This window comes from Babylonia areolata, chromosome 17 (assembly GCF_041734735.1).
Source record: "Babylonia areolata isolate BAREFJ2019XMU chromosome 17, ASM4173473v1, whole genome shotgun sequence".
Taxonomy (NCBI): domain Eukaryota; kingdom Metazoa; phylum Mollusca; class Gastropoda; order Neogastropoda; family Buccinidae; genus Babylonia; species Babylonia areolata.
In genome coordinates, this window is record NC_134892.1 from 23,069,486 (window position 1) to 23,081,985 (window position 12,500).

At 42.1% G+C, this 12,500-nt stretch overlaps 1 protein-coding gene across 3 annotated transcripts in view; it reads left to right on the forward strand.

Moving 5' to 3' along the window:
- Nucleotides 1-10,563, forward strand: part of LOC143291760 (porphobilinogen deaminase-like) — a 28,167-nt gene extending 17,604 nt beyond the window's left edge. The window contains exons 9-11 of one of the 3 annotated variants that reach the window (XR_013056580.1): nucleotides 277-369; nucleotides 3,240-9,919; nucleotides 10,056-10,563. Coding sequence is in view for 1 of the 3 variants with exons in the window: in XM_076601895.1 (XP_076458010.1) it covers nucleotides 277-369; nucleotides 3,240-3,515 (369 nt within the window). In the remaining 2 variants the exon portion in view is untranslated. Of the gene's footprint in view, nucleotides 1-276; nucleotides 370-3,239 lie in introns of all 3 variants that reach the window. The other 2 variants (XR_013056581.1, XM_076601895.1) reach the window with 2 other exon arrangements.
- The last annotated feature ends 1,937 nt before the right edge of the window (nucleotides 10,564-12,500 follow it).

Consider the following 12,500-nt stretch of genomic DNA (forward strand, 5'->3'; position numbering starts at 1 on the left):
ACAGCACAGCACAGCACAATACACTACACTAACTCCCAACACAGCACAGCACAGCACAGTATGTACAGTCCCAACACAACACAGCACAGCACAGTACACTAAGTCCAAATACAACACAGCTGTTGCTGAGGGGAGGGGTGTACACCGTACACTAGATCCCAACACAACACAGCACAGCACAGTACACTAAGTCCAAATACAACACAGCACAGCACAGCACAGCACAGCACAGTACAGTATGTACAATCCCAACACAACACAGTGGAATGTGTGCAGCTGTTGCTGAGGGGAGGGGTGTTCAGTCTGTGTGGTAGCAAAGGCATCAAACAGGAGAAGACGTGCGACCTCACCGCTGCTTTTGACAGCCAGGTGAGGCCTGTTATTACACCCTAGCCACATGTTTTGTTTTGTTTTTTTTGTGGTGTGCGGGGAGGGTGGGGGGGTGGGGGGTGGCTGTGTGTGTGTGTGTGTGTGACGTTTTTTGTCTTTTGTGAGTGTGTGTGTGTGTTGTTGTTGTTGTTTTTTGTGTGTGTGGTTTTTGTGTGTGTGTGTTTGCGTGCGTGTGTTTGTTGTTTGTGTGTGTGTCTGTGTGTGTCACATTTTTTGTCTTTTGTGAGTGTGTGTGTGGTTTTTGTGTGTGTGTGTGTGTGTGTTTGCGTGCGTGCATGCGTGTGTTTGATGTTTGTGTGTGTGTGAGTGTGTGTGTGTGTGTGTGTTTGTGTGTGTGTGACTTTTTTTGTCTTTTTTTGTGTGTTTGCTTTTTTGGGTTTTGTGTGTGTGTGTGTGTGTTTGCATGTGTGTGTGTGTGTGGTCAGGTGGTTCAAATGTAAGCAACCTGCAATAAAGCAGTGTGTGGAACCAACTCACTTGTACTGCATCCCTACCCCCCTCCTCCTCCTCCTCTCTCTCTCTCTCTCTGTCTCTCTTATTCTAGATAAAATTTGTCTTTGTCTCTCCCCCTCTCCTCCTCTACCTCTCTCTCTCTCTCTCTGTCTTTCTCTCTCTCTCTCTCACTCTGTGTCTCTGTCTCTCTTATTCTAGATAAAATTTGTCTTTGTCTCTCCCCCTCTCCTCCTCTACCTCTCTCTCTCTCTCTCTCTGTTTTTCTCTCTCTGTCTGTCTGTCTCTCATCATCTGTTGATCAGTTGAGAGTCTTAACATCATATAAGAAAAATTATGATACAGGGTAATAATAAATCTGTGGAACTCAGGTCTCTGCCCAGCTTTGCTTTCTGTTGTATTGTATTGTATTGTATTTTTTTAATACCATTATTTTTTCATACTTAGCCCCTTAACTCTCTCCATACGAACGGCGAAAGAGACGACATTAACAGCGTTTCACCCCAATTACCACCATCAAAATATTGCAAGCGGAAGGCTCTTATACTGAAGACGTGAATGTTGACAAAGAATACCACAATTCTGACGACGGAAGCTAAAGGTTGGGTCATTCAGACACCCACTGGACATCCGAGGGGTCTGTGTAGAGGAGAAGAGAGGACTGGCCGTACTGAGTGAGTTAATGGCAGTATGTAGAAAAGCCACAAAGGCTGATGTTCAGCTCACCTTAACTGTGTTTTTGATGTATAGATGCTTAAGCTTTGACACTCTGTCAGCTCAAAACGACGTTCCGACAGTGGAATGTTGATTTAAAAAAAAAAATTTACACACTGTATGATAATCAGCCAAGTTTGACTGAGACCATCAAAACAGCAGAGGAGGTAACTGCTGTCCTGACAATCTAGGCTGAAATTAATTGTAGTGGAGTCTTGCCCAAGTTACATCCCCAGATATACCAAGTGACATTCAATTAAAAGGGAAACTACACAGGCTTTTAGAGTGACCATTGTCCTACATGCAGTTTTTTCCCTTTGACCATAGACTGTGCTTTGATACTACCGTTCAGTGTTGTTTCGACACACATCAGAGGGTACTTTCTCCACCAAAATGGTGGCACACTGGTCTTACTCGATAGGCAATAGAATTTGTGACACAACAAGGTTCAGACCTGACCTCATTGACACTGGTGACTAATTTCTGGATAATGTTTTTTTGATGACATAGACATGCAATTTGCACCATACAATGATTTTAAGACTGACGATTGATTGATTGATGTGGATACTTATATAGCGCCTATCCTTGGTCAGAGACCAAGCTCTAAGCGCTTTACATACACGGGGACATTTGCACCACAGGCTGCCTACCTGGGTAGAGCCGACTGACGGCTGCCACTGGGCGCTCATCATTCGTTTCCTGTGTCATTCCATCAGATTTCAGACGCACACGCATACACACTCAGACAGACATGTAACATTTTAAGTGTATGACCGTTTTTATTATTTATTTACCCCGCTATGTAGGCAGCCATACTCCGTTTTCGGGGGTGTGCATGCTGGGTATATTCTTGTTTCCATAACCCACCGAACGCTGACATGGATTACAGGATCTTTAACACGCGTATTTGATCTTCTGCGTGCGCATACACACGAAGGGGGTTCAGGCACTAGCAGGTCTGCACATATGTTGACCTGGGAGATAGGAAAAATCTCCACCCTTTACCCACCAGGTGCACCGAGATTCGAACCCAGGACCCTCAGATTGAAAGTCTAGCGCTTTAACCATTCAGCTATTGCGCCCGTCAACGACAGAAGTTTTGCTGACTGACCCTTACGAAGAAGACCCCTATTTAGAAGCATCTAATGGAAAAAAAAACTGTTCCAAAAAGTTAAAAGGAGAGCCAGTTAACTTTCTAATTATGTATAATTTCCCTGTCTTTGTCATTTTGTGAAAGTGTGTTGAGTTTTTCAAATGTGACCAGAATGTCCTGTCACAACAAAAATGACTGTCCATTTAACTGCGTCTCCACAGAGGTAATCAGGATTTTTGTCTTGTCTTGTCTTGTCTTGTCTTGTCTTCTCTAACAAAAATGATTCTGATCTACTGTGTCCAATGTGAAATATCATGCAGAGCCATCCTTTTTCCGTCTGTGTCTACTGATGGCATTTAATAATTAAAGCATTACTCGAAATTTAGCATTGTATCTTTATAAAGCATTTCACTTAAGAGAGACTGTTGTGTCTGAATTTCTGTGGGTTTTTTTGGGGGGTTTCTCTAAGGACCTGTGGTGCTTGTCTATTTCTTGGTTTTGATTATACAGTTATGCTTTTGCCCACCTTCATATGGGGCTAAGGCCTTAAATGAATGAAATATAGGAATCTGAATCTGAATCTCTGAAGGGACGCCAGGCGGACAGCAGCTGTCACCCAGCGCCCCACTACGTCAGCATCCTCTGCCACTCCCCAGACGACCACGCCCGTTTCCATGGTGCCCGTCGCCTGGGCGAGGAGCTGGCCGTGTCCATGATGAAGGCTGGGGCCGACGACCTCCTGAAAGCGGCCAAGGCGGCGGCCAAAGAGAGCCTGCTGGCCGAGCACGCCAAGAGGAGACTGGCCAGGGGGGCCGGGGAAGGGCAGGAGGTGCAGGCCTCATCCTCCAAGGCCCCCAAAGTGTAGAGTGAGGGAGTGGAGGTGTGTGGAGGCTTGGACGAGGGAACAACTTCTTTCAGACCTCATTTCTTCTTCTTCTTCTTTCCATGCCCTGGAGCGACAGAGTGCATGGGCGAACTGGGACTAGGTGTATTGGGATCACCAGTTTAGTGATGGGCGCACCTCACGGAGGTGTGTGGAGGTTTGGACAAGGGAACAAGTTCTTTCAGACCTGATTTCTTCTTCTTCTTCTTTCTGGGCCGTGGCCCAGGGCAATGGAGTACATAGGCGAACTGGGACTATGCATATTGGGATCACCAGTTTAGTGACGGGCACGCCTCATTGGACGTGTGTGGAGGATTGGACAAGGGAACAAGTTCTTTCAGACCTGATTTCTTCTTCTTCTTCTTTTCTTCTTCTTCTTTCTGGGCCACGGTCCAGAGCAGCAGAGTACATAGGCGAACTGGGACTAGGCGTATTGGGATCACCAGTTTAGGGACGGGCGCGTCATAAATAGGCGAATGTGAATGACATCCTACAGATTTCTGTGTGAATCCATCCGTTTTCATAAGCAGAATTTATGGCGCTGTTGTTGTTTTGTTTGTTTCATGGTAAATGTTGTGTGTGTACGGACTTTCTACATGGCAGAATGGTGGACGGTGGAATCTCAAAAGAACAATGTGATTGCATAGTTTTTGCTTCTCAGCCTGCTTGTCCAAAGGTTGCTCTTTGTGGACGTATCCAGCGATTCATGCATTGTATTTTCTTGTCTTGCATTGCATTGCATTGTATTGTATTGTATTCCACCCTTTTCTTTCTTTTTTTCTTTCTTTCTTTCTGTCAACAAGTGTATTTCTTTTACTATCAAAGCAGATTTTTCTGCAGAATTTTTGCCAGTGATAGTCCTGACTTTTGTTGCTCTAGATTTGTAATTGTATTTCTCTTTTTTGTCACAGCAGATTTCTCTGTGTGAAATTCATGCTGCTCTCCCCAGGGAGAGCACGTCGCTACACTGAGAGTGCCACCCCCCTTTTTTTCTGTTTTACTTTTTTTTTCCTGCATGCAGTTTTATTGATTTTTCCTATCAAAGTGGATTTTTCTACAGAATTTTGCCAGAGACAACCATTTTGTTGCCATGGGATCTTTTACATGCGCTAAGTGCATGCTGCACACGGGACCTCAGTTTATATCGTCTCATCCGAATGATTAGTGTCCAGATCACCGCTCGAGGTCTAGTGGAGGGGGAGAAAATATCAGCAGCTGAGCCGTGATTCAAACCAGCGCGCTCAGATTCTCTCGCTTCCTAGGTGGAAGCGTTGCCTCTAGGCCATCACTCCACTTTCTTTGATATTATGCAGTCAGTGCATATGGGGTCTTGGTTCACTGTCTCATCCAAATAAGTAGCACCCGGACCAATGCTCAAAGTCTATAGTGGAATGGAGAGTAAAAATCCTGACTCGAACTATGGATTCCTTGCTTCACAGTTGGGCACATAATCACTAAGCCACTGTTCCACTGAGTCGATCAGGTTTCGAAAGCAGTAATTTATGGCACTGTTTATTTATTTATTTATTTATTTTATCACTTTGCTTAAAAGTAAATGAATGTATGGGCTGTGACATTACAGAAAATCAAAGGTTGGAATCCCAAAGATCAGTGACTGCACAGTTTTCGTTCCTGTGTTCAACTCGCTTGACAAAAGCTTTATTGATACAATTGTTTATTCATTTATTTATTTATCTTCTTTCATTTCATTTTATCTTGTTTTCCCTCAAGGGCTGACAACGCGTGTCGGGTTACGCTGCTGGTCAGGCATCTGCCTAGCAGATGTGGTGTAGCATGCAAGGATTTGTCCAAACACAGTGACGCCTCCTTGAGCAACTGAACTCAGCTGAGCTCAACTGACCAAAGCTTGCTGTTTGTGGATGCAACCAGGGATGTTTAAACATCCCAACTTTCAGAAATCCATTTTACTAGTCATTAGAGTGTGTTTTTCATTTAGCCTACAGCTGTCAATGGGACTAAGTAAGGGTTTTTTTAATCATTTTGTTTTTAACAAATCTTTATTCAGAAAATGTATCAAACATGATTATATACACAAAACAGCAGACAAGCCAAAAGCTCATATCATGCTCAAACATGTGGTGAATTATTTTTCAAATGGTTTAGTTACTCCAAATGCATTGGTGTTGATATCAGTGTTTTCCATTTTCAGTTTTGTAAGTTTTCTAGTAAAGGGTGGTGTCCCTTTAGTCAACCATTGGCTTGGGGCTTTGTAAGTCAGGAAATGGTACAGTTCTGAGTGATGTCCCTTTAACTAACCATTGGCTTTGGGCTTTGTAAGTTAGTAAGTTGTCCAGTTCTGAGTAATGTCCCTTTAACTAACCATTGGCTTTGGGCTTTGTAAGTTAGTAAGTTGTCCAGTTCTGAGTGATGTCCCTTTAACTAACCAATGGCTTTGGGCTTTGTAAGTTAGTAAGTTGTCCAGTTCTGAGTGATGTCCCTTTAACTAACCATTGGCTTTGGGGATTTGTAAGTCAGTAAGTTGTCCAGTTCTGAGTGATGTCCATTTAGCTAACTACTGGCTTTGGGGATTTGTAAGTCCGGATGTTGTCCAGTACCGAGTGATGTCCCTTTAACTAACTACTGGCTTTGTGGATTTGTAAGTTAGTAAGTTGTCCAGTTCTGAGTGATGTCCCTTTAGCTAACAACTGGCTTTGGGGATTTGTAAGTTAGTAAGTTGTCCAGTACTGAGTGATGTCCCTTTAACGAACCATTGGCTTTGGGGATTTGTAAGTTAGTAAGTTGTCCAGTACTGAGTGATGTCCCTTTAGCTAACAACTGGCTTTGGGGATTTGTAAGTTAGTAAGTTGTCCAGTACTGAGTGATGTCCCTTTAGCTAACTGCTGGCTTTGGGGATTTGTAAGTCAGGATGTTGTCCAGTACTGAGTGATGTCCCTTTAGCTAACAACTGGCTTTGGGGATTTGTATGTTAGTAAGTTGTCCAGTACTGAGTGATGTCCCTTTAGCTAACAACTGGCTTTGGGGATTTGTAAGTTAGTAAGTTGTCCAGTACTGAGTGATATCCCTTTAACTAACTGCTGGGTGCAGGGCACAGTAATTAACGAAGTATGCTATTTTCTGTTATATATGAGATGGTTGTAAAATAATGTTTACCAGTTTCTGAAATCAGTCTTTGTTACTTTGTGGTTTTGAAGACAGGGTGATGCAAGTTAAAAGAATTATTGTATATGTGAAAAAAATAAAAAAAAAAATGAGAGGAAGAAAAAGAAAAGAATTGAAAGAAGATTCCCGATGAACTACTCTGTGATGAATCTACCAATCTTCATTGTCAAAATGGTGTGTGTGTGTGTGTGTGTGTGTGTGTGTGTGTGTGTGTGTTGAATTTAGAACTTGTTGAGCATTTATTTACTCATGTATTTTGCATTTTATGGAAATGAACTGTTCTACAGCTCTGTTGCCTGCCATTTTTTTTTCTTTCATGCTGGTTTCTACGCAAAGAGTTGGTCAAAACGTTTGCAGTTTTTGTTGGGAAGCGAACCAGCTGAGAAGTCATGGGAAAATTAGAGGGGAAGGTTAAAATGTTGACAGATGCTTTATTTTTTCACCCTGGAGACTCGCATTCTGTTTTGTTGTATTGTGCTGGGCTGTTCTGGGCTGTGCTGGGCTGTGCTGTTACTTTTTTTGTCACAACAGATTTCTCTGTGTGAAATTCAGGCTGCTCTCCCCAGGAAGGGTGCATCACTGCAATGCAGTACCACACATTCTTTTTTTTTTTTTTTCTTTACCTTCTGTGGAGGTGGTGGGGTTTCTTTTCCTTTTTTTTGTATTTTGGGGATTCTTCTTTTTTTGCAAGTGAATTTGTTTTACTATCAAAGTGGATTTTTGCACAGAAATTTGTCAAGGACTACCCTTTTGTTGCTGTGGGTTTTTTTATTGTCTCATGTAAACGACAAAAAGTATGAAGTGCTAAGCAACGTCAACCGCATCGTTTGGTAAATAGGTGGTAATGTTTATTGTTCCTGGATGCATAAACTGATCACTAGCCTTTGGGACACTTGTCAGCCTGCTTAGCATTGCGAAGAAAAGAAGAAAACAATGTGGTGTGGACATGTGAGGAGATCATCAAGTCTGGCAAAAACCATCCTGCAAGGCACGGTGCCAGGAGGAAGACAAAAGAGGCAGACAGAGGAAGAGGTGGGGAGACAACATCCAGGAAGTGGACAGGTCCTGTCTTTGGTAGAGCCACAGAGAGCAGCCCACCACCGAGACAGATGGCGGAAGATTGTCAGAGAGTCATCCGTGGTGCCTCCACAGCCCCCACACAGGGTTATCAGACCAATGATGATGATGATGATGATGATGATGATGCGTAAACTGGTTTGACAAAACCAGTGTTTTTGACTCTGAGCCCCCCCCCAAATTTTTTAATTAAAAAAAAAGTTTTGGATTGACTGATATAGTTTACACATATTCTTTTAAAAAAAAAAGTTGTTTGCATTAATTGCATTGATGGTTTCATTGTTGTTGTAATATGATTAAAGCATTCAAATCTGCAAAGTACAAATGTAATCAGAAATGTAATGATAATAATAATGGTATTTATATAGCGCTGAACCTTGTGCAGAGACAAATCAAAGTGCTTTCACACCAGTCATTCACACGCATGCATAACTCTAAAACTGAAGAAACTGAAGACAAGGAAGAGGTAGGGGAGGGGGGCTTTCTTGTGAAGAGGTGGGTTTTAAGGCCAGACTTGAAAGAGCTGAGTGTGGAGAGCTGACGAAGCGAAAGAGGAAGTTCATTCCAAATACAGGGTCCAGAGACAGAGAAAGAACGGCGTTCAACAGTGGAGTGTTTGAGTCTGGGTATGCGTAAACAGAGTGCACATACTACTGCTTCTGCCCCCCATCCTTCCCCCTCCCCTCCCCCTCCTCTTCCCCCACCAACCTTCATGTTTTTTGTTGTTGTTTTTTAAACACTGTTGGTTAGAGAATGAAGGGAAATACATCATTAAGACTCTGGCCGCTTTGCTTGTACCCTTGCATAACTGTGTTGACTTCTGTGAAAGGAATAGCTTTTGTGTACAGACTTCATTGTCATATCTGGTATGTGTAAAAGAGTCAGTTAATAACGAAAAAACCCTAAACAAACAAACAAAAAACAAAACCTGTTCATGTGGATGAGCAGTTTATGAGTGAGAGAATATTGCTGTCACAAGAAAAGCATTTTTTTAAAACATTTCCTGGGCATGATATTTACTAGAAAACGGTACCCTTGCATGAAACTTATGGAAAATCATTTTATCCACACACAAACAAGTTGTTTGAAACATTATTCTTGTGCACAACATTGTCACAAAGTCTACTGCATCAAGACATTGATACCATTTGTAAATGCACCATATATTATTGTCGATATTATGTGTCGTTTCGCTTGAATGTTGTTTTTTTTGTACATGCAACGTTCGTTTCCTTCCATGACATGGTTACTCAGCAAGGTTCGTTTCCTTCCAAGACATGGTAACTCAGCTAGGTTCGTTTCCTTCCAAGACATGGTTACTCAGCAAGGTTCGTTTCCTTCCAAGACATGGTTACTCAGCAAGGTTCGTTTCCTTACAAGACATGGTTACTCAGCAAGGTTTGTTTCCTTCCAAGACATGGTTACTCAGCAAGGTTCGTTTCCTTCCAAGACATGGTTACTCAGCAAGGTTCGTTTCCTTACAAGACATGGTTAGTCAGCTAGGTTCGTTTCCTTCCAAGACATGGTTACTCAGCTAGGTTCGTTTCCTTCCAAGACATGGTTAGTCAGCAAGGTTCGTTTCCTTCCAAGACATGGTTAGTCAGCAAGGTTCGTTTCCTTCCAAGACATGGTTACTCAGCTAGGTTCGTTTCCTTCCAAGACATGGTTACTCAGCTAGGTTCGTCTCCTTCCAAGACATGGTTACTCAGCTAGGTTCGTCTCCTTCCAAGACATGCTTACTCAGCAAGGTTTGTTTCCTTACAAGACATGGTTAGTCAGCTAGGTTCGTTTCCTTACAAGACATGCTTACTCAGCAAGGTTTGTTTCCTTACAAGACATGGTTACTCAGCAAGATTCGTTTCCTTACAAGACCCGGTTACTCAGCTAGGTTCGTTTCCTTACAAGACCTGGTTACTCAGCAACGTTCGTTTCCTTACAAGACCTGGTTACTCAGCAACGTTCGTTTCCTTACAAGACATGGTTACTCAGCAAGGTTCGTTTCCTTCCAAGACATGGTTACTCAGCTAGGTTCGTTTCCTTCGAAGACATTGTTACTCAGCTAGGTTCGTTTCCTTACAAGACATGGTTACTCAGCAAGGTTCGTTTCCTTACAAGACATGGTTACTCAGCAAGGTTCGTTTCCTTCCAAGACATGGTTACTCAGCAAGGTTCGTTTCCTTACAAGACATGGTTACTCAGCAAGGTTCGTTTCCTTACAAGACATGGTTACTCAGCAAGGTTCGTTTCCTTACAAGACATGGTTAGCAACGTTCGTTTCCTTCCGAGACATGGTTACTCAGCAAGGTTCGTTTCCTTACAAGACATGTGGTTACTCAGCAAGGTTTTGTCTCATTGGTGGTTTTAGCTTGAAGAGCAGGGCTTATCAGTGTGATAATTATTTGCGTGATTCCGTTTAGCAAGGCTATGCCTCGTTGTATGATTGTTTTTAATTGATTTTATTTTCTTCGTTTACATTTGATATAAAAATGTTTGGGTTTTTTTCCGTTTCTTGATGATTCGTTTCTTTACGAATTAAACAGAATACTTTCTTTTTCTTTAGTAAAACCGGTATCAGAGCAGTAACCAATGACCATCATCTTATTGATGAATGCGTGGTCTTAGTTAAAATCGTGTGTGTGTGTGTGTGTGTGTGTGTGTGTGTGCGTGCGTGCGTGCGTGTGTGTGTGTGTGTGTGTGTGTTTCTTTAAACAAGAAGGCTCCTTGTGTGTTAATTAATTGATTCCATTTCTTCGTTTCCATTTGATATAAAAATTGTTTCTTTCCATTTCTTGATGATTTGTTCCTTTATGAATTAAACAGAATTAAAAAAATAAATAAATAAATAAAAAGACCAGTATCTTATTTTTGATGAATACATGGTCTGTGTTAAAACCTTGTGTGAACGTATGCGCGCGCGTGTGTATGTGTGTATGTTTGTGCGCGCGTGCGCTCGCGTTTGTGTGTGTGTGTGTGTGTGTGTGTGTGTGTGAATGACACAAGAAACTAAGGGACGACTCAGTTAGCGCTACCCAAAGAGGCAGACCGTGTATAAGGTCCTGCCACAGAGCAGTAGTGACATTGTTTGGATGCTGATAAAAGGTTTTAATACGGACCAAGACACTTATGTTGGCTGTGTATACATACCACCTGAATTCTCCTCCTTTGGGCGTGAACACACAAGGGACATAATGGGAACAACTACTGAGATAACGATACAGAACTGTTTACCACAAAAGGTAATGTCATTTTGTGTGGTGACTTCAATGCACCAACTGGTATGCTAGATGGTTTTATCCAGATGGATGGTGAGAACAATAAGTATTTATTGAATATTAAATATCCCATTTGATTACACATATGATTATGTGCACAAAAGATGTTCGTCATACACACACACACACACACACACACACACACACACACACACCCTTAATGACATACACTGATGAGAAGTGATTCGTAGCAAGGACAATGTGACATACACACACACACACATACTACAAGAGAGGGAAAGAGAGTCGTATGAAATCCTGTGTAACAAGTGGTATTCACGTTGCGTACGTGTGTGACACAGAGAGAGACACAGAGAGAGGTAGAGAAAACGAAATCGAAATCGAAACTTTTTTTGAGGGAAAAAGAATAGGCACTTATCGGCCTGTTTTCATCCTACCCTCGTAAAGAAAAAGTATAAACTAATCTAGGAAATACAAGAAGACTGAAAAAAAGGAGGAAAAAAAACCCACATTGCATGGCAACAACAAGAAAAATAAATGGCATAGAAAATACTCAATTCCCCAGAAAATAACATAGTATGCTTTTGCGTGAAGGAGAGAGGGAAGAAGAAGGTAAGAGAGGAAGAGATACGAAGAAGGAAAGAGAGGAAAACTGTTGAGAGAGAGGGAGGGAAGGAGGAAAGGAGATAGACACAGACAAGGATATTGAGAATACATTTGTTTATCAATCTCAGTAATTTCAAGGATTCGTAGAACTTTGCTCTGACATTAGATGTTTATGATAATAGTCTTTTGAAGACATTGAGACTAGAGTTTATATTAAGTGTAGATGAAATAGAATTCCATAAATATCCACCAGAGTATGTGAGACTTGTTTTTATAAAGATCAGTTCTTGGCTGAACACTTTTTTTTTTCTTTGCTGCCCCATCATCTGCACCGTTTCAATGGTATTACTCCCACCCGCTCATTTAGATTCCCCCATACACGGCCACACCCGGGTTCATCCGTCGCAGTTAAAGCGTCGGCAGTCCACAGGGAACCATCGATGTTAGGTCGCCAGGAGGCCACACACCAGAGGAGACCCTGCACTGCTGCTGAGTCACTTCGGTGGTGTTCAGTGGTGCCTGTTCTGTTTTAACGTACTTAGGACACCACCTACTAAGCCCCCTACTAACGACAATAATGGCTTAGTCGCGGAGCCAGACTGAGTGAGCGTCCCTCCCAGAGTGGAGACCGCCACCACGTCCCTCAAACAATAGCCTCATAGGACCATCATTTGCATGTGGTCTATTTTAGTCGATGTATTACGGCTTTTTTGATTTTGATCAATTTTATTCTTGTTTCCCGGTTTTCAGTAACATTTTGTTTTCAGTTCTTCCACTTTTGATTTCCTTTTTTTTTCATATATCTTTTTACTCGTTATCTGTTGGACTCGTCTTGTAATTTATCTTACTTCATTTTTACCGTTCTTTCATACTGAGGACGAAAACATTTAAGTAAGATTAGAGAGAGAGA